The sequence below is a fragment of the Leucoraja erinacea genome, chromosome 16, assembly GCF_028641065.1.
Source record: "Leucoraja erinacea ecotype New England chromosome 16, Leri_hhj_1, whole genome shotgun sequence".
Taxonomy (NCBI): Eukaryota; Metazoa; Chordata; class Chondrichthyes; order Rajiformes; family Rajidae; genus Leucoraja; species Leucoraja erinaceus.
Genome location: NC_073392.1, coordinates 37,219,343 through 37,245,096, shown reverse-complemented (window position 1 = coordinate 37,245,096; position 25,754 = coordinate 37,219,343). Strand labels below are relative to the sequence as shown.

General features: G+C 45.2%; 1 protein-coding gene across 1 annotated transcript in view; it reads left to right on the top strand.

The window, feature by feature from the left end:
• The window catches only part of fbln2 (fibulin 2), a 212,804-nt gene that overhangs the window by 24,891 nt on the left and 162,159 nt on the right, over positions 1–25,754 (top strand). The window contains exon 5 of the mRNA XM_055648332.1: positions 24,809–24,973. Coding sequence (XP_055504307.1) covers positions 24,809–24,973 — 165 coding nt within the window. The remainder of the gene's footprint in view (positions 1–24,808; positions 24,974–25,754) is intronic.

Sequence of the window (25,754 nt, the reverse complement as noted above, 5' to 3'; positions counted from 1 at the left end):
ACATCCAAATCGTTGAGATAAACCACAAACAGCAATGGGGCCCAGCACCAATCCCTGAGGCACACCACTAGTTACAGGCCTCCCAGTCCAAAAACAATCTTCCACTATCATTGAAGATAGACACAGAATGCTGGAGTAACTCAGCAGGACAGGCAGCATCTCTGGAGAAAAGGCATGGGTGATGTTTCAGGTTGATTGTGGGCTGACGGACATGTTCCTGTGCTGTACCGTACTATGTTCTATGTTCTAATTGTCTTAATTAAGATATGTTAAATTATTTCTTTAATTTAAATTGGTTTCTTGTGTTTTAAAGGTTTTAATTTTGTATTGTATTTTAATGACCAAGATAGTCTACACTCAGAATGTACTGAACCGATGGAATTCAATAGATTTCAAACAGATGTTTGGATGTTGAAAGAATCAAAGAATACAGGATTAGTACAAGAAAGTTGCATTGAAATAAAAGATCAAACATGTCCACAGGCACTGGTCCCTGAATTAACTCAATAGCATAAGACTGGTTCCTGAGACGGAAGGGTTTAACATATATAGAGATATTCTTTATATCTCAATTCCCCTCGTTTAGCTGCCAAGTCAATTGATGTTTTCAAGGCAGAGATAGATAGATTCTTGATTGGTACGGGTGTCGAGGGTTATGGGGGAAGGCAGGAGAATGGGCTTAGGAGGGAGAGATAGATCAGCCATGATTGAATGGCACAGTAGACTTGATGGGCTAACTGCCCTAATTCTACTCCTATCTCTTAAGACCTTATGACTTTGCACTCACTAGATTTGGCTCATTGAGTGCATTTAAAAAAAAAGATATTGTATAAACATGTTAAGGTTCTGGCTGGGGTTGACAGGACAGATGCTGAGAGATTGTTTCTGATATGAAGGGTAGATGGAACAAGGGGCATAATTTTGGAACGAGGGATCACCTATTTAAGATGACGATGAAGATGAAGTATTTCTTCTCTGAGAATTGTATTATTGACATTCTCTACTATAAGGAATGTTGGGGGAAGAGTCATTGAATATACGCAAAGTGCTTGACATATTTGGTATTTCAGGGGAGCCTAGGAATACAGAAGAGATTATGTTGGGACTATACACATTTACATTGAGAAGAATAAAGGAGATCTTATAACATTCCGGGGAGAAAGAGACTCAAAGTGTTGAAGTAACCCAGTGGGTCAGGCAACACCTGAAGAAGGGTCTCGACCCAAAGCATCACCTATTTATTTTCTTCAGAGATGCTGCCTGACACGCGGAGTTATTCTAGCTTTTTGTGTCTATCTCTGGAGAACACGGATATGTGATGTTTCTGGTCGAATCCCTTCAGACTTTTTTGGGGGGGAATGGTAAGGTGGTGGCTGGGAGAATTAAAAGTTTACGGGGTACTAGACCAAGTGCAGATCCATTGGGTCTGCTCCCCCAACGCACCCGTTCCCTACCCGTTGCCTGCAGCCATACATGTAATAATAAACAACACACAATAAACACAAATTAACATCCACCACAGTGAGTTCACCAAGCACCTCCTCACTGTGATGGAGGCAAAAGTCTTAGGGTTGCTGTCTCTTCCCTCCTCTTCTCCCTCTGCGCCGAGGCTATACCCCACCGGGCGATGGTAAGTCAGTCCCGCGGTTCAAGCGCCGCAGCCCGGGGGTGGTCGAAGGTGCCGACCCTCCAGTCCAGCGGACGCAGTTGTTGCCACGGGAGCTCCGGAAAACAGGCATCAACCTGTGACCCGCGAGCTCCCGACGATGTCATCCACTGGCCCGCGGCCGAGCCCCGGATTCGGGTCGCCGCCGCCAGAACGGAGAAAGCAAAGTGGGTAGAAATTTGCATGGCCAATTTGCATGAGGAAGTGCAAAATTCTGTTTTTATCGTTAACATGGAAACTCCATTTGGTGAAAGTTAATGTACCTAGAAACAAGGAACTGCAGATACTGGTTTAGATAAATATGACACAAAGTGCTGGAGTAACTCAGCGGGTCAGACAGCATTGACACAAAATGTTCAAAAACTCAGTGGCCACAATGTGCTTGAGTAACTAAGTGGGCAGAGTGTTAGAATAAATAGACCTGATGGGAGTGTGCCAATGATGTCTTGGTGAAGTCAAGTCTTGAAATATTTGTCACTTTCTAAGCAGTCATCTGTTAAACATTCTTCAGACCTCGAACCTTGATTCAAATCTTGCTGACTAACCTCAAACCTTGCTCCACCCCCAACACATCACTACTCCCCTTCTCTGCTGGCACAGGTTTTCACAAATACATTATTAACCTTGAATATGTCAATTTACTTATGGAAAACCTTTCAGCAAATGAGCACTTTCATGTATCTGAATATTAACTTGGGTAAAATAATCTCTCATGACCTTTGAAGTTAAATGTTTTGTCATAAATTAAGTTGATATGTTTCTAAGTTTAGTTTTAGAGATACGGCGCGGAAACGGGCCCTTCGGCCCACCGAGTCCACGCCGACCAGCGACCCCCGCACGTTAACACTGAGCTACACACACTAGGGACAATTTACAGTTTTACCAATTCAATTAACCTACAAACCGGTGTGTCTTTACGCGTGGGTGGAAACCGAAGATCTCAGAGAAAACCCACGCAGGACAAGGGGAGAACATGCAAACTCCGTATAGACAGCACCCGTAGTCAGGATGGAACCTGAGTCTCTGGCACTGCAACTCTTATCGCTGCGCCACCGTGCCGCCCAGGAATCATTGTGAAGAGTTTTGATGATTGGGAAAAGTTATTTTTGATAAACGTAGTTCAAACGCTTCAAAACTTTCCTTTAGCAATCCCCATGTGGATTTGGAATGAGCTGTCACATTAAAGTCTGAATGGTAGTGGTGATAAAAGTGTCAATGTCACCATGGATTTTAATGCGAGTATAATTGTATTAATTAACTTTTCACTGCTTCAGCCAGAGGTACAAATGCCTCGGGAAGTGAAGGCATTGCATTAATGGTGGTGTATGTAAGTCATTTATGCCACAATTTCCTCTTTCCCTGTCACTGTGCAACATGGATTTAGGATTCCAATTACAGGTGAATGTGACATCCTGGGCCATTCGTTAGAGGTTCAATATAAATACAGCCTGTTGTTGAGTGAGTGGGGTTGAAAGGAGCAACAATCGATAGGTCTGATGGAGACAAGTGCTGTTGACCTGTTACTGTCTACGAAGGAACTTCAGATGCTGGTTGAAACCAAAGGTAGACACAAAATGCTGGCGTAACTCAGCGGAACAGGCAGCATCTCTGGAGAGAAGCAATGGGTGATGGTTTGGGTCGAGACCTGTTAGGGTTTAACATAGATCACAGACAGGAGACCTGGCGATGGATGTGTGTTTGCTGCAGGCTCTTATTAAATATTGAGGCTGAAATTAAAACCATATGCTTGAGCTGCAAAAAAACAAATCTGGACTGAGTGCTTGGTCTGAGTTTCGATCAATCCCTGCGGGCCTCGATTTAGACGTGTCATTCACAGTTTACGGCACCGATCTACATGGGTGTAAGAGTTCAACACTTTCATATTTCCAAACTGTTCTGCATCACTGAAGTATATCCATTAAATCATAACAAAAGATATGAACTGTTCATGAATAGCATTTCAATAAAGTGTCTCAGATGCTTGCATTGATTCTGCTTACCATACGAACAGGCAATTCTGTATATCCTCCATTGTCAGTGAGGCTAAACGCAAATTGGAGGAACAGCATCTCATATTTTGCTTGGGCAGTTTACAATCTAGCGATACGAGTATTGATTTCTCTAACTTCAAGTAATCCCTGCATTCCCTCTCTCTCCACCCCTCCCCCACCCAAGTCGCACCAGCTTCTCATTCTCACCTCGCCCACACCTAACAATGACCTGTTTCCTTTATCATTGTTACTTTTTTGCATATTTTTCATTCATTTGTTCTATATCTCTCTACATCATCGTCTATATCTCTCGTTTCCCTTTCCCGTGACTTTCAGTCTGAAGAAGGGTCTCGACCCGAAAAGTCATCCATTCCTTCTCTCCAGAGATGCTGAGTTACTCCAGCATTTTGTGTCAATCTTCAATTCTGTATAATTCTGTATATAGAAGAATTACTGAATTAAGAACAATTTGAGCACAGGCTTCATTCCAGTGCGGGCTCCTGCTGCTTGCAATACTCTGCTGTTGACTATGAAGGTCACCACAGGCCTCACTTTGTTGCCCAAGACACCTTCCAGTCTGGCAGATAAGATTAAGGAAAATGCAAAGAGATTTTGTAAATACATTAAAGGAAAGAGGGTGGCGTGAGAGAGATCAGGGCCCCTCAGAAACCAAAGTGGTCACCTCTGTGTGGAACTGCAGGAGAGTCCTCAATGTATTACTATTCTACTTTTACCGTGGAGTAAGACATGAAGATTGTGGAACTTGGGACAGTCAATGAAAGGTTCTTGAGGACAATCAGTATTATGGCCTGAGCCTGATCAGATATATCATGAACACCAAGGGGAAACTAGAGAAGATATTTCAGGTGCCCTGGCTGAATGAACATTGGAATTAAATAGTGAGTTTAACATCCGTGGTATACAAGTTCCAGGAAGGATTCTGGGGAAATAAGATGTTTATGCATTGGGAAGACAGGGGCTGACTAGGGATAGTCAGCATGGTTTTGTACATGGGAGATCAAGTCTCACAAATTTGATTGAGTTTTTCGAAGATGTGACGGGGCTGATGTGGTCATCCATGGAGCGAAGGAATAGGTGACGTTTTGGGTCCAGACCCTTCTTGAGGTCTCGACCCGAAACGTCACCTATTCCTTCGCTCCATAGATGCTGCTTCACCCGCTGAGTTTCTCCAGCATTTTTGTCTACCTTGGACTACCTTTGATCAGTCTTTACTGGCTTGCTCTAAACATTGTTCATGTTATTCCCTTCATCATGTATCTGTACACTGTGGATGGCTCGATTGTAAACATGTATTGTCTTTCTGCTAACGGGTTAGCACCCAACAAAAGCGTGACAATAAACTAAAACTTAAACTCAAGTTTGCAAATGGCACTAAAGTGGGTGTTATTGTAGATAGTGAAGATGGTTATCATAAATGGCAGTAGTTACTTGATCAGTTGGGCAAGTGGTCTCGGGAATGGTTAATGGATTTAAATATAGACAAGTGTGAGGTGTTGCATTTTGTGAAGTCAAACCAGCGCAGGATCTTCATAGTCAATTCCAATGTTGTAGAGCAGAGCGATCTCGGACTGCAGGTAGAGAGTTCCATAAAGGTGGTGCCATAGGTAGATAGCGTGGGTAAGACGGCTTTTGGCACATTGGCCTTCACCGATTAGGAGACAGTCTCGGAGTTGGGATGTTATGTTGCAGTTGTGCAAGACATTGATTGTTGAGGCCATATTTGGAGTTTAGTGTTGAGTTTTATATTTGGAGTTTTGTGTTTTGTTTTATTCACTCAGCTGTGGGAAAGACTTTATTAAGCTGGAAAGAGTGCAGCGAAGATTGATGAGGATGTTGCCAGGTCATGAGGGCCTTAGCTACAGGGAGAGGTTGAGCAGACTAGAACTTTATTCCTTGGAGCGCAGGAGGATGTGGGAGCGATTTTATAGAGGCGTATAAGATCATGAGGGGAATAGATAGTCTTTTACCTAGAATAGGGGAATCATGAACCAGAGGACATAGGTTTATGGTGAGAGGGGAAAGATTTAATAGGAATCTGAGGGGCATTTTTTCAGAGTATGATGTGTAAATGCTGCTGATAAGGTGGTTGAGGCAGGTACTATGACAGGATTTACGAGATATTTAGACGGGTAGATGGATAGGAAAGGTTTAGAGGGCCAGTTGGAGCATCATGGTAGGCATAGGCAAGTTGGGATGAAGGACCTGTATCCATGTTGCATGCCTCTGTTACTCTAAAACAGAACAATCAAAGGAGAACAAGATTGAGATGTATGGGACAAACCTAGGTGTGGTGTAATGATGTGCATCACTAAAGTGTGAGGACCAGTAACAGAGTTACAAAGTTCTACAGCACAGAAGCAGGGTCTGTCTATGCCGACCATCATGCCAATCTATACTCTCACGAGTCTGCATTAATTCCACTTCTTTTTATGCCCTAGCCTTTCAAGTATCTGTCCGGGTAACTCTTAAATGTTCCTGCCTCCATTGCCTCCATCACCTCCTCTGGCTGCTCATTCCAGTTTCCAACTATTGTGTGTGCACTATTCACCCTTTAGATCCCCTTTAAACCTCCTCGCCAGTGTCATGGGTTTGATCCTGTCCTCTGGTGCTGTCTATGTGAAGTTTGCATGTTCTGCCCATAACTGTGTGGGTTTTCTGCGGGTGCTTCGGTTTCCTCCCACATCCCAAAGTCGTGCGGGTGTGTCGGTTAATTGGCCCGTATAAATTACCCCTAGTGTGTGGGGAATGGGTGCAAAAGCACGATAACATGCAACTGATGTGAACAGGTGGTCGGCATGGACCCGCCGGGCTGAAGGGCCTGTTCCCACGCTTTATAGACGGAAGCTTAACAGACAGAAGTAGGGTTTGGTATACACTAAATGCGGACAGAGTCTTCGATAAGGGGCAGCATATCCTTGCTCCTTAGCTGGTCTAAGACCTGCAGGGAGGCTTAAGAACACCAGAAGATTTGTTCTAATTTATCATTGTGCAAAGTCTTACTGCAGAAATCTTGCAGAATAATCTGCCGGATGAGAATGCAGCCTTGATTTAAACAGTATTTCTGCTTTCAATTGGCCTCGGGGGACTTGCTGGAAATTACAACCAAAAGAGAGTGTCTGGTTTCCTGTTGCCCATGTGATAGATCGGGAAGCTCTTTGGCCAAATGCTAATGAATTCCAGTATCATTTATTCATGTCTGTTTTAAAATCAAGAGTCAATAGTGTTTAATTGACATATGCAACAGCAATGGAACAGTTACGTTCTTACTGCTGCAGCTTAACAGGCCTTCAGGAGAATAACACAACTAAATATATAGTCGATGATCTGTCATACGAGGTAAGCAGACTATAATAGTGCACCCATAAGTACGTTTTGGTTTTATTTAGTTTTATAGAGGTACAGTGCGGAAACAGGCCCTTCGGCCCACGGGTCCGCGCCGACCAGCGATCCCCGCATGCTAACACTATCCTACACACACATAGGGACAATTTTTACACTTACCAAGCCAATTAACCTACAAACCTGTACGTCTTTGGAGTGTGGGAGGAAACTGAAGATCTCAGAGAAAACCCACGCAGATCAAGGAGAGAACGTACAAATTCCGTACAGGCATAGTCGGGATGGAAACCGGGTCTCTGGCGCGGCATTTGCTGTAAAGCTGCAACTCTACCGCTGAGACCGCCCATTGTCCCGTGACCATGACATTGTGCAAACTAAACAAAGTCCATGGTGGATTATTCCCGAGATGGGATTCTGGTTAGGGTTGTGCAGTGTTGGAGTCATAGAGTGATACAGTGTGGAAACTGCCCAAAATGTCCCAGCTACACTAGTTCCACCTGCCTGCGCTTGGTCCATATCCCACCAAACCCGTCCTATCCATGTACCTGTCTAACTGTTTCTTAAATGTTGGGATAGCCCCAGCCTCAACAACCTCCTCTGGCAGCTTGTTCCATACACTCATCACCCTTTGTGTGAAAAAGTTACCCCTCACATTCCTATTAAATCTTTTCCCCTTCACCTTGAACCTATGTCCTTTGGTCCTTGATTCATCTACTCTGGGCAAGAGACTCTGTACATCTACCCGATCTTTTCCTCATAATATTATACAAAGTCTTGTTCAAGATCAAGATAGTTGGTGGGGAGAAGCTGTTCTTGAACCTGGCGGTTCCAGTTCTCAGGCTCCTGGATCACCTTATCGATGGAGGCAATGTGATGAGAGTGTGGCCAGGGCTTTGTGGGTCTTTGATATTTGCTGCCTTATTGTGGCAGCGCTTGCTGTAGATCCCTTCAATGGTGGGAAGTTCCATACCTATGATGGACCAGGTAATGTCCACGACTTTCTGCAGATTCCTTCGTTCCTTAAACATCTGAGTTACCAAAGCAAGTCATGATGCAAGCAGTCTGCACCATACTTTTCACGTGAGGGTGCTGCCTCTCACCGTCTGTGGGCAAGTAAGGAGGCAAGGTAATCTTAGACTTGGCTCTATCTTGGCCTCGAAGAGGATGTGAAGACAATTTCTGGTTTGTCCCAACAGCTCGCTCTGGCCTCCAAGGTGAGGTGCTGGTGATCACAGGCTTGTTCTGGCAGCTCAGTCTCGCTCCAAGCCTGCAAAACAAGGCACGGTTAGAAAAGAGTGCTCCACTTTCTCTCCTGCTTTCCACTCTCTCCTCCCTGGCTGTAAGTCCCTTGGTTTATGAGGAGTGGGGCAGTAGGTGCAGTGGCCTCAGCCACAGAGCGCTCTCCAGGGTGCTGGTGTTTAACGGCAGCCAGGCGCTGTTGGTGGTGCTGGTCGTCGCCAGTTTGCTGGTTGCCGGGATCGGCGCCGCCTATCGGGAAGATACATCGTCGCATCGGACTCAGCATTATTCATTATTCGTTCAATAACAATAGTATCATTGGTAAATTTAAAGATATCGTTGGAGCAGTGATGGATATTGAGAGAGTCATCAGGTTATAAGTGATGGAAGTAGAATTAGGCCATTCGGCTCATCAAGTCTACTCCGCCATTCAATCATGGCTGATCTACCTCTCCCTCTCAACCCCATTCTCCTGCCTTCTCCCCATAACCACTAACCCCCCTACTAATCAAGAATCTATCTATCTCTGTCTTATGTGGTAAAGAATTCCACAGATTCACCACCCTCTGACTAAAGACATTTCTCATCATCTCCTTCCTAAAAGAAGGTCCTTTAGTTCTAAGGCTATTATCTCTAGTCCGAGACTCTCACTAGTGAAACATCCACTCTCTCCAAGGCTTTCACTAGAGTAGACTGCCACTGTGCCCCTTGTCATCAAGAAGGCGATGATGTTACCAATTTGTACTGATTGAGGATTCTATTTAAGTTGTACATTGTTTAGAGTAGCAGGTTTTGAGAGAATTGTTAGTTGTTGGCCATCATTGCTGAATATGATAAGACGGGCAGTTCCTTCATTTTATAATGGTAAGACGTCTGTGGCAAGAGTGAAGAGTGTTTCATAGTCATTTGTACTGATAACAGAAAAATGAAATTCTGACTTGCAGTGTCAGAACAGGCCTGTAAACACAATACACAGATAATATATAACAAACAAAAATCCACTAATTTAATAACCCCAGTACTACTGCAAACCAATCCCCCAACCCTCACCGCTGCCAAAGACGGCCCATAAGTGATAGTTGTGCAGTGTTCAAGAGCCAGATGGTCGTTGGGATGATGCTATTCTTCAACCTGGTGGTCACAGTTCTCAGACTCCTACACCACCTTATTGTGGAAGTGAAATGAGAGAGTGACCAGGATAGTGTGGATCTTTGAGAATATTGGCTGCCCTGTTGAGGCAGCACCTCCTATTAGATCCCTTCGTTGGCGAGGGGGTCGGTGTCTGTGGCAACCATTTGAGTCGCCAAACCAGGCGGTAATGCATCGAGTCAACATGCTCTCTACTGTCCATCTGTAGAAATTCAAGAGAGTATTAGTCAACGTACCAAATCTCGTCAATCATCTAAGGTAGTAAAGGTTTTGATGGTAGACAAAATTGTTGGAGAAACTCAGCGGGTGAAGGCAGCATCTATGGAGCGAAGGAAATGGGCAACGTTTCGGATCCAAACCCTTCTTCTGAGGTTTTGATGGGCTTGCTTTATGGTTTAGCCAATGTGCCACTTCAAGAGCCCGAAAACCTCATCCACCTTCATCTCAAACTGCCCTTGCATATTAGTATTCACCATGTTGATTTCACACTGCCTCACATCCTTCATCTTTGTGAATACAAATTAAAGTACCCATTTAGTATCTCGTCTACCGCCTCGGATTCCGAACACAAATTCTCCCCTTTATCCTCGAGAGGTCCTACCATCCCATAATATACAGGAGCAGCATTAGGCCATTTAGCCCTTTGAGTCTACTCTGCCATTCAATCATGGGTGATCTATATTTCCCTCTCGATCCATTCTCCTGCCTTCTCCCCGTAACCATTGACACCCTTCCTAATCAAAACCCTATCCATCTTCGTCGTATAAATACCCAACGTCTTGGCATCCACAGCTGTTGGTGGCAATGAATTCCACAGACTCGCCACCCTCTGCCAAGAGAAATTTACTGAAGCACTTGCCTGTAAAATTACTAATCGACACAAAAAAAGACACAGAGTGCTGGAGTAACTCAGCGGGTCAGGCAGCATCTCTGGAGAACATGGATAGGTGACATTTTGGGTTAAGACCCTTGATCAATCTGATTCAACTGTCTTCAGAGTTGCTGCAGAGTTACTCCAGTACTTTGTGTCTTTTTAATAAACCAGCTGCTGCATTTCCTTTTTTCTGCATTAAAAATATCACCCATTTTCTGTGGTTTTGCTGACCTTTACGGGGACCAAGATGCCTTTGTACTCTTACTATAGTAGAATATCACAGGATTTCCCTTTACTTTGCCTGATGCATCTCATGCACTATTTATGCCCCTCTGCAACTTTTGTTAAGTGTACTCCTACACTTCTTATAAAATAGACGGATTTGCTTCATAACGATTGCCCAAACCTAATGTTTGCCTCCTTTTTCCTCACCATAGCCTCAATCTGTCTCTTCAACCAGGGTTCCTTAAGGTTGTTAGCCTTGCCTTTCACCATAATGGGAATTTGATGTCCCTTGCTATTGCCCTTCTTCATGCCTCCCACATGCCAGGCAGTCTTTTCCCTACAAACAGTCTCACTGAATTAACCTCGACAGGTTTCCACAAAATTGGTTTTGCCCCAATTGAACAATAATCTATTCCACGTTTTCCTTGATCACTATCCCCTTTGATGTCTCATTTCACACCTTACCCTTCCTTATCTCTGTGTCTCCCTCTCCCCAGACTTTCAGAAGAAGGGTCTTGACCCGAAACATCACCCATTCCTTCTCTCCAGAGATGCTGCCTGTCCCACTGAGTTACTCCAGTATTTTGTCTCTTATCTTCAGTGTCAACCAGCATCTGCAGTTTCTTCCTACACACTTTAATTTGCAGAGCAGTCTTAAATTTCTCCACAACTACTTTTACATTCTTGTATAGTCTTGCCTTTAACTGGATAACACGCATTATAAGTTTTTCACTGTACCAAATCAGTTTAGCTGTCCATAATGATATTGCTGTTTGTGCTAGCTTGCTGCCAGGATGTTTGTTGACTGTTTCCTATTTAACTGGTTTGGGATATGCTGAAAGAGACGTCTAAGGTACTTGGGCATGGTTTGAAGTTGCATTTGTAATGCAAAATGTCCTTTTTAATGGCCATTTAAACAGATGGCGTTGCGGTAGAGTTGCAGCCTTACAGCACCAGATTCACGGGTTGGATCCTGGCTACTGGTGCTTATCTGTACGGAGTTTGTACGTTCTCCCCGTGACCTGCGTGGGTTTTCTCCAAGAACTTCGGTTTCCTCCCGCACTCCAAAGACATACAGGTTTGTAGGTTAATTGGCTTGGTATACATGTAAAAATTATCCCTTGTGTAGGATAGTATTTATGTGTGGGGATCGCTGGTCCGTGCGGACTCGATGGGCCGAAGGGCCTATTTCCGCGCTGTATCTCTTAAAAAAAATATTCAAATAGTCTTTGACTATCATCATGGATTCTAACATAACATTAATGTTTCACTGCCTTGAAGTTTATCTTAACTGAAGCACCATATTTGAGAGATAAATTTAGTTACGGTAGATAATCTCCGTGAATATGAGCAGCAGAGACTAAGATATCCAATTGCTCTGAGCCTCAAAACATACATATACACCAACTTTTTACTTTCCTTCTTGCTTAGCATTGTAAAGTTTAATGGCTGTAATTTGTACTTTCTGGCACCGGGGCATGTTTGAGTATCTACAGTTACCAGTGACGCCATCAAGCTCTGTGGCTTAGAGCAGAAAGAGAGAAAATGTCAAATACCGGATGCAACAGCATTTCATTCAAAGGCAAAGCGATGTGTGTCTTCACCCTTGATCAGTGGAATATCTTAATAACATTCGGGAATAAAACTGTTTTGGTTGCTAATCACACTGATACTCTCAAGGGCATTCAAAAAAAATCGTCTCCGTTTTGAACAATCAAAATGTGGTCCTCAGTATTTTGGGTGGATTCACAAATACCGCAGAACTTTTCCATTATGCGGCAAATATTTAGTTTAGTTTCGAGATACAGCGTGGAAACAGGCCCTTCGGCCCATCGGGACCGCGCCGACCAGTAATCCCTGCTTATTAAGGAGACTAAGGTGATTTTTTTAAACATTTACCAAGCCAATTAACCTACATACCTGCACGTCTCTGGAGTGTGGGAGGAAACCGAAGATCTCGGAGAAAACCCACGCAGGTCACGGGGATAACGTACAAACTCCGTACAGACAGCACCCGCGGTCAGGATCGAACCCGGATCTCTGGCGCTGCATTCACTGGAAGGCAGCAACTCTACCGCTGCGCCACCGTGCTGCTCGGAAATCTGCGGGAATGTGTAGGAAATGGAGAAAGGGTCCCAGCCCGAAGAGGCAAATTTCCAAAACTCTGGCATTATTGGAAATGCTGCACTGGACAAACATTGAATGTATGTTGAGTAATGATCCCAGAGAATAACAATGTGCATCTGAAGCTTCAGTTTAGTTCATTGTCACGTGTGTCGAGGTACACTGAAAAGCTCCTGGTTGCGTGCTATCCAGACTGCTGCAAGACAATACATGATGACATTCAAGCCATTTACCGTGTATAGGTGCCGGAGTAGAGATTAAAGAGTGCGGAGCGATTGTAATATGTAAACATAGATCTGCTTCTGTGCCTCGCACAAAAATAGTCGCCTGGGTTGGCCGCCATCTTGGAAGAAGGGTCTCGACCCAAAACGCCACCTATTCATTTTCTCCAGAGATACTGTCTGACCGGCTGAGTTACTCCAGCTTTTTGTGCCTATTTTCTGGATACAACTAGAATGGGTCTTGCGGAGACAGAGGGCATAAAAATAATAATAATATCTTTTATTGTCATTACACATAAGCGCAACGAGATTTGGTATGCAGTTTCCATCCGATGTCATAACATAAATAACTAATAAAATTTGGATTTAGATATTGATATCCCGAGAACATGGATTGTAAAAAGAACAGTAAAACAGTCAAAACGGTTCAACAGACTAAAGTGCAGATGTGTCTGTGCGACGTGACCATCCGAGGGAGACAGTCCATGGGGGGTGGGGGGCACTCAGCAGGGCCGGTTCAGAGCCGCTATAGCTCTGGGAATGAAGCTGTTCCTGAGTCTGGAGGTTCGGGCGTAGAAGGCCTTGTAACGTCTGCCGGAGGGAAGTAGTTCGAACAGTCCATTACAAGGGTGTGAGGAGTCTTTATGGATGCTGACGGCCTTCCTGAGGCACCATGTGTGGTAGATGCCCTCCAAGGCTGGTAGCTGTGTCCCAATAATCCTCTGCGCTCTGTGGACGACGCGCTGAAGAGCTCTCCTCTCCGCCTCCGTGCAGCTGAGATACCACACAGAGATGCCATACGTTAATATGCTCTCTGTGGTGCAGCGGTAGAAGGTTGTCAGCAGCTGTTGGGGCAGACCAGTCTTTTTTAATGTCCTCAGGAAGAACAGTCATTGCTGTGCCTTCTTGACCAGCGCAGCGGTGTTGGTGGACCATGTGAGGTCCTCTGAAATGTGAGTGCCCAGAAACTTAAAGTTGGACACTCTCTCCACACTTTCCCCGTAGATGGAGATTGGGGCGTATTCTCCATTATGGGACCTCCTGAAGTCAATAATCAGCTCCTTGGTCTTGGAGGTGTTTAGTGACAAGTTGTTACGTGCGCACCAGTCCGCCAGGTTCTGCACCTCCGCTCTGTATTTTGTTTCATCACCGTTGGTGATCAGCCCAATCACTGTTGTGTCGTCTGCAAACTTCACGATGGTGTTGGTGTCGAATGCAGGAACACAGTCGTGAGTGAAGAGGGAGTAGAGCATGGGGCTTAGTACACAGCCCTGTGGTGTGCCGGTGCTCAGGGTGATAGTGGAGGACAGGTGCGGCCCAGTCTCACTGCCTGCGGTCGCTCCGTCAGAAAGTTCAGGATCCAATCGCATATCGGCGAGCTGAGGCCTAGCTGGTGGAGTTTGGTGGTGAGCTTGGTGGGGATGACCGTATTGAATGCAGAGCTATAGTCAATGAAGAGCATCCTCACGTACGTGCCCTGTCTGTCCAGGTGAGTCAGGACAGTGTGAAGAGCCAGAGAGATGGCATCCTCTGTTGATCTATTTGCCCTGTATGCAAATTGATGAGAGTCCAGTGAGGCAGGGATGCTGGATTTGATGTGGGAGAGGACCAGCCTTTCGAAGCACTTCATTGGGATTGGAGTTAGGGCAACCGGGCGGTAGTCGTTCAGGTTGGTGACTTTAGACTTTTTCGGCACCGGCACTATGGTGGCTGTTTTCAGGCACTTGGGGACCGTTGCCAGAGATAGAGACAGATTGAAGATTCTCGTGAATACCTCCGCCAGCTGTACAGCACAGTCCTTTAGTACCCTTCCCTGGACTCCATCCGGGCCTGCAGCCTTGCGTGGATTGATCCTACGCAGAGCGCCCTGTACCTCCTGAGTGCTCAGTGTTAAGGCCTGTCCCTCCGCCATGGCCGGGGTTATTCCACTCCTAGTGGTGTTGCCAGTTTCAAAGCGGGCAAAGAAGGTGTTTAGTTCGTTGGCCAGTGTGATATCACCGTGGGGGCAGGCGGGGCTGCTCTTGTAGTCAGTGATGTCCCTGACACCCTGCCACATGCTTCTGGTGTCCGCGGTATTGAAGTGGTCTTCCACCCTTTGCCTGTGGATGTCTTTGGCCTTTTTTATACGTTTGTCCAGGTTCGACCTGGCCGCACTGTAGGCAGAAGTGTCCCTGGATTTAAAGGCATTGTTGCGTGCCCTTAGCATATTCTGAACCTCCTTGTTCATCCAGGGTTTCCAGTTTGGGAACATCTTTATTTGCTTGTCCACTGTGACAGTCTCCACACAGCAGTTGATGTAGGAGAGCACAGTGGATGTGTACTCCCCCAAGTCTACCTCTGTACCACTGGTAGCCTGTTGTGCAAACAAGTCCCAGTCGGTGCGATCAAAGCAGTCCTGGAGTTGTAGGGTGGCGTCCTCGGGCCATATTTTGACCGTTCTTGTTGCAGGTTTGGTCTTGCGGATGAGGGCATGGGGAGAAAGCAGGAACAGGGTACTGATTTTGGTCAGCCATGATCATGTTGAATGGCGGTGCTGGCTCAAAGGGTCCAATGACCTACTCCTGCACCTGGTTTCTATGCAAGTTCACCCAGGTTACAAATGCCCCACTTATAGACATGTGAGTGAGCATATGGGAGACCAGCACCATGTCTGGATTTGCTGGCGGCCGAAGGCATCTTTTGGCGAAAGAGGGAGTTGAGGGGGGACCTCATTGAAACTTACAGAATAATGAAAGGCATAGATAGAGTGGATGTGGAAAGGATGTTTCCACTGATGGGAGAGTCTAGGACCAGAGGTCGTTGACTCAGAATTAAAGGGCGCTCTTTTAGACAAGAGGCGAGGAGGAACTTCTTTAGTCAGAGGATAGTTAATCTGTGGAACTCATTGCCACAGAGGGCTGTGGAGGCCAAGTCAGTGGATATTTTTACAGCAGAGATAGACAAATTCTTGATTAGGACGGGTGCCAAGGGTTATGGGGAGAAGGCTAGAAAATGGGATTAGGAGGCAGAGATCAGCCATGATTAAAAGGCGGAGTTGACTCGATGGGCCGAATGGCCTAATTCTACTCCTATAATGTGAATTTGTATTTCCAGAAGTCCTCTCTCCCCATCACCCCTCCAACCCGCTGAGCCAACAGTAGAGAGATAAAGAACAATGAATGAAATATGCAAAAAAGTAATGATGATAAAGGAAACAGGCCAATCAATATTCATACCACCAAGCTGCCCAAGCGAAATATGCGATGTTGTTCCTCCAATTTGCATTTAGCCTCACTCTGACAATGGAGGAGGCCGAGGACAGAAAGGTCAGTGTAGGAATGGGAAGGAGAATTAAAGTGTTTAGCAACTGGGAGATCAGGTAGGTTCAGGCGGACTTGCGAAGGTGTTCTGCGAAACGATCGCCCAGTCTGCGTTGGGTTTCGTCGATGTATAACAGTCCACATCTTGAACAACGGATACAGTAGATAAGGTTGGAGGAGGTGCATTATTGTAAAGGGCTTCCGCACTTTTGTATTGGAACCATGGAAAGGTAGTAAAGAACATATATGGTTATCTAGTGATTCCCTTTCACCTTCTTTCATTCAATGTAGAGGAAGCAGTGTGACACAAGTCGCCATCGTTCACAATCGGCTCGTTTGTTTGCTGTTTAAATCGTCTGCAACACAAGCATCTGCTTCCACTTTGAATGATTTGCAGCTAAGAGAATGAATGGTTCAGCACTCAGATATTCAACGTTTCCTTCTGGTCTTTGTTCAGTTGAGTTCTGCCCTGCTGCTCTTGCCTGTGTGATCAGCTCCGGCCACACCAGTACCTGGTTGGAACTAAGAGACCATGCAGCCCCAGTTTCTGACAATCTTTCCTGGATAATGTTTTCTGTTAGGTTCTGTTGGTCCAGGCAAACAATGGCTCATGGGTTCGTGAGTGGCGTCTACAATCTGCACTCGTTGCACATGTAACACAGACCCCCAAACAAACGTTGCTCGAGCCAGAGGCCAACCTCACTGGTGCACAAGGTCCCACAGTGAAAATCTGAGGCCCTGGGCAGTGGTAGGACTTGAAGTGAGATAATGGAGTGTTGTGGATGGGTTAAAAAAAGAAGGGTCTCGACCCAAACCATCACCTATTCCTTTTCTTCAGAGATGTTGGCTGACCCGCTGAGTTACTCCAGCATTTTGTGTCTAACTTCAACCCATGAAACTTCCCAGGAAGCCTTCATCCATTGTCAAAAAGGTTTTCGGAGGTTCCTGAAATATAATAAATAAATAAATAATAGTAATAATAATAATATAACATAAAATATTATACAATATGATAATTATTATATTTGCATTTTGTGTCTATAATAAATAATTCATTCTTATAGAAATGTTAGTTGTTTTAAAAACAAGATGAGGATTTTAAATTAGGTGACTGCGTTGGGTGCATCAGTAGTCATGGTCATTGCTGCAGATGTAAGATTGGCCGGCCTTGCAGAGAGTGTGACGGCAGAAAGCCACTGGCTCAGATCGAGTACTTGGCCTTGTCCTCATAACCAGGCAGACTGAGCACAAGGGCAGCCCAGAGTTTAGATTTGTGGAGGTAGTGCTAAAACATGGCGGACACTGCATGTGTGGATACGCACACAGCATTTCACTGTGCCGTTGCACATGTGACAAGTCGAGCATCATTCAACCATTGAGTATTTATGGACGTCTTTAATCTTTCCAAACTCCAATTTGAGGTTACCATCTGCGTAAAGAAGACTTAACATCACCCCAGTGCTAAAGAAAAACACAAGGTAGCTTGTCCTGATGATTAGCTTCCGGTGGCTTGGACATCCACCATTGTGAATTACTTTGAGGGTCTGGTCTTGGCACACATCAGCTCCAGCTTCCTGGACAGTCTAGATCCACTTTAATTTGCTCTGTCAGAACAATTTCGAATCTTGTGTGTGGACTTGATAAAAGGAAGCGTGTGGGGCGTCTGGCCCGCGCCAACACGGTCTTTGGCTGCACAAAGTAGCAAACTTGGCTGGGCCGCCTGGGATAAAGTTGCGGGGAGGGCAGGAGCGTTGAGTTGGAGGGGGTCGGGAATCATCCCAGCAACTCACTCAGTAGCTCAGGTGGCTGTGAGCGGCTGCCGGGACCGGACAGCAGAAACGGCCGCTACCTCAGCGCCTTCCGCCGGCCGGCCCGCCAGTTACGGCGTCCTTCGGCACAGGCACAACCGGTGGAGGTGGCAGTTGACGGGTATCCACTGGGGGTGCGTCTTCATTGCCGGGAAGTAGGGTACACTTTATTCAATTATACTTTACCTAGGTACAGTGAAATGCGTTGTTGTGCATACAACAAGTAAAAACTCACGCACCAGACCCCTCCTGGGCAGTACATAAGTGTCACCACGTTTTGGTGCCGACCAAGTTGCAAATGTTCCCTAAACAGTCCTGTGTACTGCCTGCCACCGCACGTGGCAACAGGCCTCCCCCCTCCACCTTGCTGGCTCCTCCCTTCATTCATGGCGGCCTTCCGATGCCCGCTGGAACCCCCCCCCCCCCTTAATTCTCAGCGTCCTTCCTCATTCTCCGATGACCTTCCTCGGTCTCAGTGATTGCTCACAAGTCCCACCTCGATCTCATCACGTCCCAATCAACATCTGCTGTGGACAAGCCCGACCTACCAGGCCATTGCTTTGCCACCTATCCAGACACAATCTGAGATGCTGTCCCTCTAGTTTGCATGTATCCTCATTCAACACATTTACTTTGGTGAGTCTGCTCTTTGCTCAGATGTTCGTCACTCACATAAAATGCCAGAATCACACAAATGTGGAAGGCAGACAAACAGAATAGCAATTTGAAAGAATTTAGGCAGAACTCCAAGAACAAATGTGTGAGATGTGCGTAGGAAGGAACAGCGGATGCTAGTTTAAACCGAAGGCAGACACACAATGCTGGAGTAACTCGGCAGGTGGACAGGCAGCATCTCTGGAGACAAGGAATGGGTGACGTTTCGGGTCAAGACACTTCTTGTATTTGGTTTGGTCATTATTGAGACTGCATGACACATTAATGTGTGACTCTTCACCATACTTATACCAACATGCCCAAACTGTGGCAATGCTTATAATGATTCCTTGAGTGTGATGCGATGCTCTGATTCCCCATTTGCAATAATTATATGCATATTTGTTTGGTAGTTGTAATGTAAGGTCATAAGGAATAGGAGTAGAATTAGGCCATTTGGCCCATCAAATCTACTCCGCCATTCAATCATGGCTGATCTATCTCTCCCCGCTTAACCCCATTCTCCTGCCTTCACCCCATAACCTCTGACAACTATACCAATCAAGAATCTATCCATCTCTGTCTTAAAAATATCCACTAACTTGGCCTCCACAGCCTTCTGCAGCAAAGAATTCCACAGATTCCCCACCCTCTGTCTAAAGGAATTCTTCCGCATCTCCTTTCTAAAATAACTTTTAATTCCGAGACTATTACCTAGACTCTCCCACTAGTGGAAACATCCTCTCGACACCCACTCTATCCAAGCCTTTCACTATTCTGCTTGTTTCAATGAGGTTCCCCCTCATTCACGTACATAAATATGCACTTGTTAAAATACAGGCAGCTACATTTTTGAGCTGATGCAGTCTCCAACATATTTTCCATCCCAACTACTTCTCTAAGCCAATATTCTGAATGATCTCACACTCAGTTTAAAATATAACGTCACCCAACGTGAGCACCTGGCAACTGGATGCTGAGAAAATCACAGGATTTCTGCAGAGTAAAAACTATATTTTTTGATGGGGTGATTGGACTTGACAAATCTAATGAGGTTCAAGGTGTAATGAGCAAGATAGATGCAGGGATACAGGCTGATGCAGCTGATGCAGAATTTGAAAAATATAAAGCATTAGAAGGTTGTGGCTTAAAGTCAGGGCTGATGAGATGTGTAAGAAGTAACTGCGGATGCTGGTTTAAACCGAAGATAGACACAGAATGCTCGAGACCCTTCTTCAGTGGTAATGAGATGGCAAGTGAGGTATTCACATGGATTTTTATTTAACCTTTATTTAACCAGGAGCAGTCTCATTGAGATTAAAAATCTCTTTTACAAGAGAGTCCTGGCCAAGACAGGTAGCAGCACAGTTCCACAGTTACAGACAATAATTTAAAAACAACAGAGAACAAATAAATAGAGTCACAGTCAGAACATCATCAAACAAAGCATGTACAGACAGAAGAGCCTGCTTCAACATCATTAAGAAGGGATTTAAATCTGTTTACAGAAACCAGCTCCTTAAGTTTCAGTTCATTCTGCAGCTGGTTCCATGCGAAGGGAACAGCATAACTAAATGCCCTTTTCCCCAGTTCAGTACGGACTTTAGGTACAGTTAGTAAGAACAAGTCCTCAGAGCGGAGCTGATAAGTTCCTGTGCTTTTTTGAATTACATACTTCTGCAGGTATGAAGGAAGAACACCGAGGATAGTCTTATAAATAAGGATATGCCAATGATGGAGTCTGCGGGTGGACAGGGCAAACCATCCAACTTGAGCATACAAAGAGCAGTGGTGCGTGAGGGTTTTAAAATTAGTAACAAATCTCAGTGCTCCGTGGTAGACCGTGTCTAAAGGATTGAGGGGAAGGCAATTATCATGGAATTGCCACAGGGTTAGTTATTGTTATTACTGCATAAAAAGAGGCACTTTGGTTATCTCTCTGTGGAGCAACCCGGCCAATCCCATTTACCACTCTGAGTAGTTCTCCACTTAAACTTTCCTCAAGTCCCTGATGAATTTCCTCACAAAATCAATGAATCATTTTCACTTTAAGTTTTCTGAGGAGGAGTTGAGGGTGATTGATGAGACGAGGGCAGTTGTATAAATGATTTGTAAGGAATTTGATAAAATCACCCGAGGTAGGCGGATCCAAAAGTTTAAGATGCAACACATTCACAGTGACTTGATCGCATGGATTCAGAACTGGCTCAGTGACAAGAAGACATTGGGTTGTGGTGAAAGGTCAACATTTAGGCTGGAGGCCTAGGGATTCTGTGCTGGAGCCTCTGTTGGTTGTGTTATATTATACTTAAATGACTTGGATGCAAATGTAGAGGGGTTGGTTAGAAGTTACAGGTGACACTAAGTGTGTAGGAAGCAACTGCAGATGCTGGTTCAGACCAAAGAAAGAAACAAAATGCTGGAGTAACTCAGCGGGACAGGCAGCATCTCTGGAAAGAAGGAATGGGCGAGTGACGTTTGTATTCTTCAGACACTAAAAGCCCTGTCCCACGGTACGAGTTCATTCCAAGAGTTCTCCCGAGTTTGCCCTGATTCGAACTCGGAGATTTACGGTAATGGCCACTCGTCGGTACTCGGGGCTCTCGTGGACATTTTTCAACCTGTTGAAAAATCTTCACGAGTCTTCCCATGCTTACCTGCCGTTAGCGAGTCTTCCCGAGTTCCTGCTGTTAGCGTTACGAGCCGCTAAGAGACGTTCCTGAGCTGCAACGTACCCGCTAGGTTCATTCTCCGTGCTTACCACAAATTTGATTTTTTTTTAACTCGGGAGAGCTCTTGTAATGAACTTGAACCATGGGACAGGGCTATACGATTGCTGGAGTCAAGGCCTGTGAGGGATCTTGGGGTCCAGGTTATTAATTTGCTCGAAGTGACACAAGTAGCTGGAGTGGTAAAAAAAAGGCAAGTTGTACACTTGCTTTCATCGGTCACGGTAAGAGTCAGGAAGTGGTGATTTTGGTTAGGCCGGAGATGGAGTATTGCCAGCAGTTCTGGTCATCCCAAATAACGGAGATGTGGGGGCTTTGGAAAAGGTGCAGAAGAGGTTTACCAGGATGATGCCTGGATTCAAGGGCATCAGCCATAAGCATAGGTTGGACAGACTTGGACTGCTTTTTTAAAGGTTGCTGGAGTTTGAGCATGGACCTGATAGAAATATATAAAATTATGAGGCACAAATAAGAATATTTTTCCTGGTGGTAATATCAAAGATATAGCTTTCAGGTGTGAGGAGCAAACAGAGACATTGTGTCGGGCAATTTATTAAAGAGGATAGATAGCGGGTGCCTGGATTTCACTGCCAGGGGTGGTGGTGGTGGAGGCTGATTAATTGCGGCATTCAAGAGCTGTTGGATACACACAGAGATATGTGGAGAATGTTGGGATATGGATCTTGTGCAAGCAGATGAAATTAGTTTATCCTGGTCTCATGTTTGGCACAGACATTGTGGGCTGAAGGGACTGTTCCTGTGCTGTACTGTTCTATGTTTAAGAAGGAACTGCAGATGCTGGAAAATCGAAGGTAGACAAAAATGCTAGAGAAACTGAGCCGGTGAGGCAGCATCTATGGAGCGAAGGAAATAGGGAACGTTTCGGGTCGAAACCCTTCAGGTTATTTCCTTGGCTCCATAGATGCTGCCTCACCCGCTCAGTTTCTCTAGCATTTTTGTCAACCCTGTACTGTTCTATGATTCTTCTAGGAACCTTAGAAGAGTTCTAGGATAGGACCCGTCTGAAGAAGGGTCTCGACCCGAAACTTCACCCATTCCTTCTCTCCAGAGATGCTGCCTGTCCCGTTGAGTTACTCCAGCTTTTTGTGTCTATCTTCGGTTTAAACCACCATCTGCAGTTCCTTCCCACACAGTTGCAGGATACCACCTGCTGTACTGAATACAGGAATGAAAGAAAAACGTTGTGAGGTTTAACCATGACATGAAGCAATGCGTAGAACATGCTCAGTGGAGGGTTTAGAAGCACGGCAGTTAAATTACTGGACTGGTACTGAAAGGTCTGGACTATTGATCTGTAGACTTCAGTTCAAATCTTAATTTGACATCTGGAATTGTAAAAATAGTTTCTTAAATGTATCCCGAAGCGACTGTCAACGTTGTAACATCTCCTCTGGTTCACTAAGCCCCGCTATGCTGCCAAACGCATGGCTGGTGTATGTATTCGGATCCTACGCACAAATATAAAAATGGCCTTGAGCAAAAAGGCTTCTTATTTTGCTTCATTCTGACATTTTGAATTGATTTAAGGCCGTTAAAAATGATTTTTAGTAAATGGTTTTGACATTTCAAAATGTTTCCTAATTAATTCTATGTTTCCTATTAATTTCTATGTTTCCCTGGGTTATTGATTGGGGACGATCAGCCATGATCACAATGAATGGCGGTGCTGGCTCGAAGGGCCGAATGGCCTCCTCCTGCAACTATTTTCTATGTTTCTATGTTAATTATTTCAGTTGGAAATAATTTTGAGTATCACTGATCATCGGAGGCATTTAGAAAAGGTTCAACGGCTATTGTCCGCAGCAACCAAACCTCAGGGATAATCGGAGATCCACCGAGGAACCGTGAATCTCATGGTGGTCCTGTGTGCATTCATCCTGGTGAAAGTCTACATCGCCAGCACTACAATTTAGGAGCATTATCCCTTTCATGGGATGGGGAATTCAATTCTGAAATTAGGAAATATTTCTGTAGTGAGGAGGTGTTTGAACGATTGAAGTTTGGTACTGTACAAGGTTCAACATGATCAGTCATTGAGGATAGTCTCGATTGAGAATTATAGATTTTTGGACATTAAGAAAATCAAAGAATATATGAAATGAACTTGTTAAGATCAAATGTGTGGGAAGGAACTGCAGATGCTGTTTTACACCGTAGATAGGCACAAAATGCAGGAGTAACTCAGCTGGACAGGCAGCATCTCTGGAGAGAAGGAATGGATGATGTTTTCGGTCGAGACTCTTCTTCAGTCTGAAAGAAGGGTCTCGACCCGAAACGTCACCCATTGCTTCTCTCTAGAGATGCTGCCGGTTCCGCTGAGTTACTCCTGCATTTTGTGTCCATCTCCAATCGGCTTGGCCCCGCTCTGGTAGTAGGAGTGGGGGCGGATCCGGATCAGCAACGGCCGTGAGCCCCAGCCCGAGCTCGGCAATCACTTGCCTGCTTCTGCTGCTGTTGGAGGTGAGACGATGCGCCGTGCCAGTGTGTCCCACCTGGCTGTCATTTACGCAACAGGCCGGTGGCGCGCGCAACTCCACACTCCTCCATGCGCCCGTCCCGCACTACCCACACACTACCCACATGCTACCAGGTCGTGTAAATGGCACGCAAATGACGGCCAAGTGGGACAGGCACATAAGAGATCAAAAGAGATGACGTTCCAAGGAACTTCCAGGAGAATAATGGGGCTGTCCCACTGTACGAGCTAATTTAAGAGCTCTCCCGTGTTTAAAAAAAAAAATCAAACTCGTGGTAAGCACGTAGAATGTATGTTGCGATTACGTCGGAGCTCGGGGACGTCTCTTAGCGGCTCATAACGCTTACAGCAAGTACTCGGGAAACGCGGTAAGCTCGTGAAGACTCGTGAAGGTTTTTCAACTTTGAAAAATGTCCACGAGAGCCCCCAGTACCTACGAGTGGCTATTACCGTAATTCTCCGAGTTCGAATCAGGGGAAACTCGGGAGAACTCTTGAATTAGCTCGTACAGTGGGACAGCCCCTTAAGGCTACTGCCATTGGAAAAACTTCTGCCCCCATGAGAAGAAAACTTTTAAAATATAGGTAAGCGTAATATGGGCTCAAAATGCGTGAGTAACTCAGTGGGACAGGCAGCATCTCGTGAGATAAGGGATGGGCGAGGTTTCGGGCTGAGACCCTTCTTTTGACCCGAAACGTCACCCATTCCTTCTCTCCAGAGAAGCTGCCTGTCCTGCTGAGTTACTCCAGCATTTTGTGTCTATCTTTGGTGCAAACCAGCATCTGCAGTTCCTTCCCACACATGAGGTAAACAGAAGGTTGGACTGAAGGGATTCCAGCAAGACAAGGTGGAGAGAATAATTTCACAGGTTCGGGATCATTTTAATGTGTTAAGTATTATAATGTAAAATTGCTATTTATTCAAGCCACTGTGCGTGTAACTAAGCTTGCTCTTCTGTGTTTACTATTAAAGGAGATGCCTTGGAGAGAGAGGGCAATGACTCCAGCGATCCCTTACTTGCTTCCAGATTGACAACTGCTGCCACCACAGTGTCTACCACTCATCCTACTTCCACCTCAACTCTATCGTGGCAACTCACCTCCTCCAATCCTGGCTCCACTCATGAGGATATAGACCGTGAGTAGCCTAGATTTAAGCTTGGTGCAGTAAAGTGGGATTAAAAAGACAAAAGTGACATTAATATAGCAACTTACACGACCCTTTGGCTGGTCCCCAACATTTTATTGCCAATTAAATTATTTTGAAGCGCGGTCATGATTGTAAGAGATGAAATATGACGGACAATATGCGGACAGGAATCTCCCACCAGCAGCATTTTGGTAAGGACCAGCTAATATTGTTTATAATGGTCAATAGGAAAAGACATTAGAAATAGCTCCACTGCCAGCTTGCCATGAGATCTTTTACTACTTGATAGACCAGCTAACCTTGCTTTAATATCTCATCAACATCAGCAAAGTGACCACTCCAGCAGTGCAGAACTGAAGTGGATTGTCAAATGCACCATTTTGCTCAGATTTCCAGATTGGGATGTGGTCGTAATAATCTGACTGTTGGACAAAGGTGGTGCTGAATTAGCTGTAGGTCATTCCATGACAATGCGGACCGAGTGGGAGAGAAAGACATGAGAGATGCAGAAATATCTGGTCTGGCCAAGTGATACAATGTCGAACGTTCTTGAGTGGTGGAATAAGAAAGCACCAGGCGGTTGTTCGTTCCACAGCACTGATTCTGCCTTTTCGAAAGAGCTATTTAATTATCCAAGTCTTATGTTCTTTCCCTATTAAAAGGCATATATTTGTCATTCTCGCCTGTTAAAGCAAATCTTTCAAGTTTTGTAAGTTATTGTTGAACCTTTCTCGACCGTCTTTACTGGGTGGTGAATTTTGTCTCACAA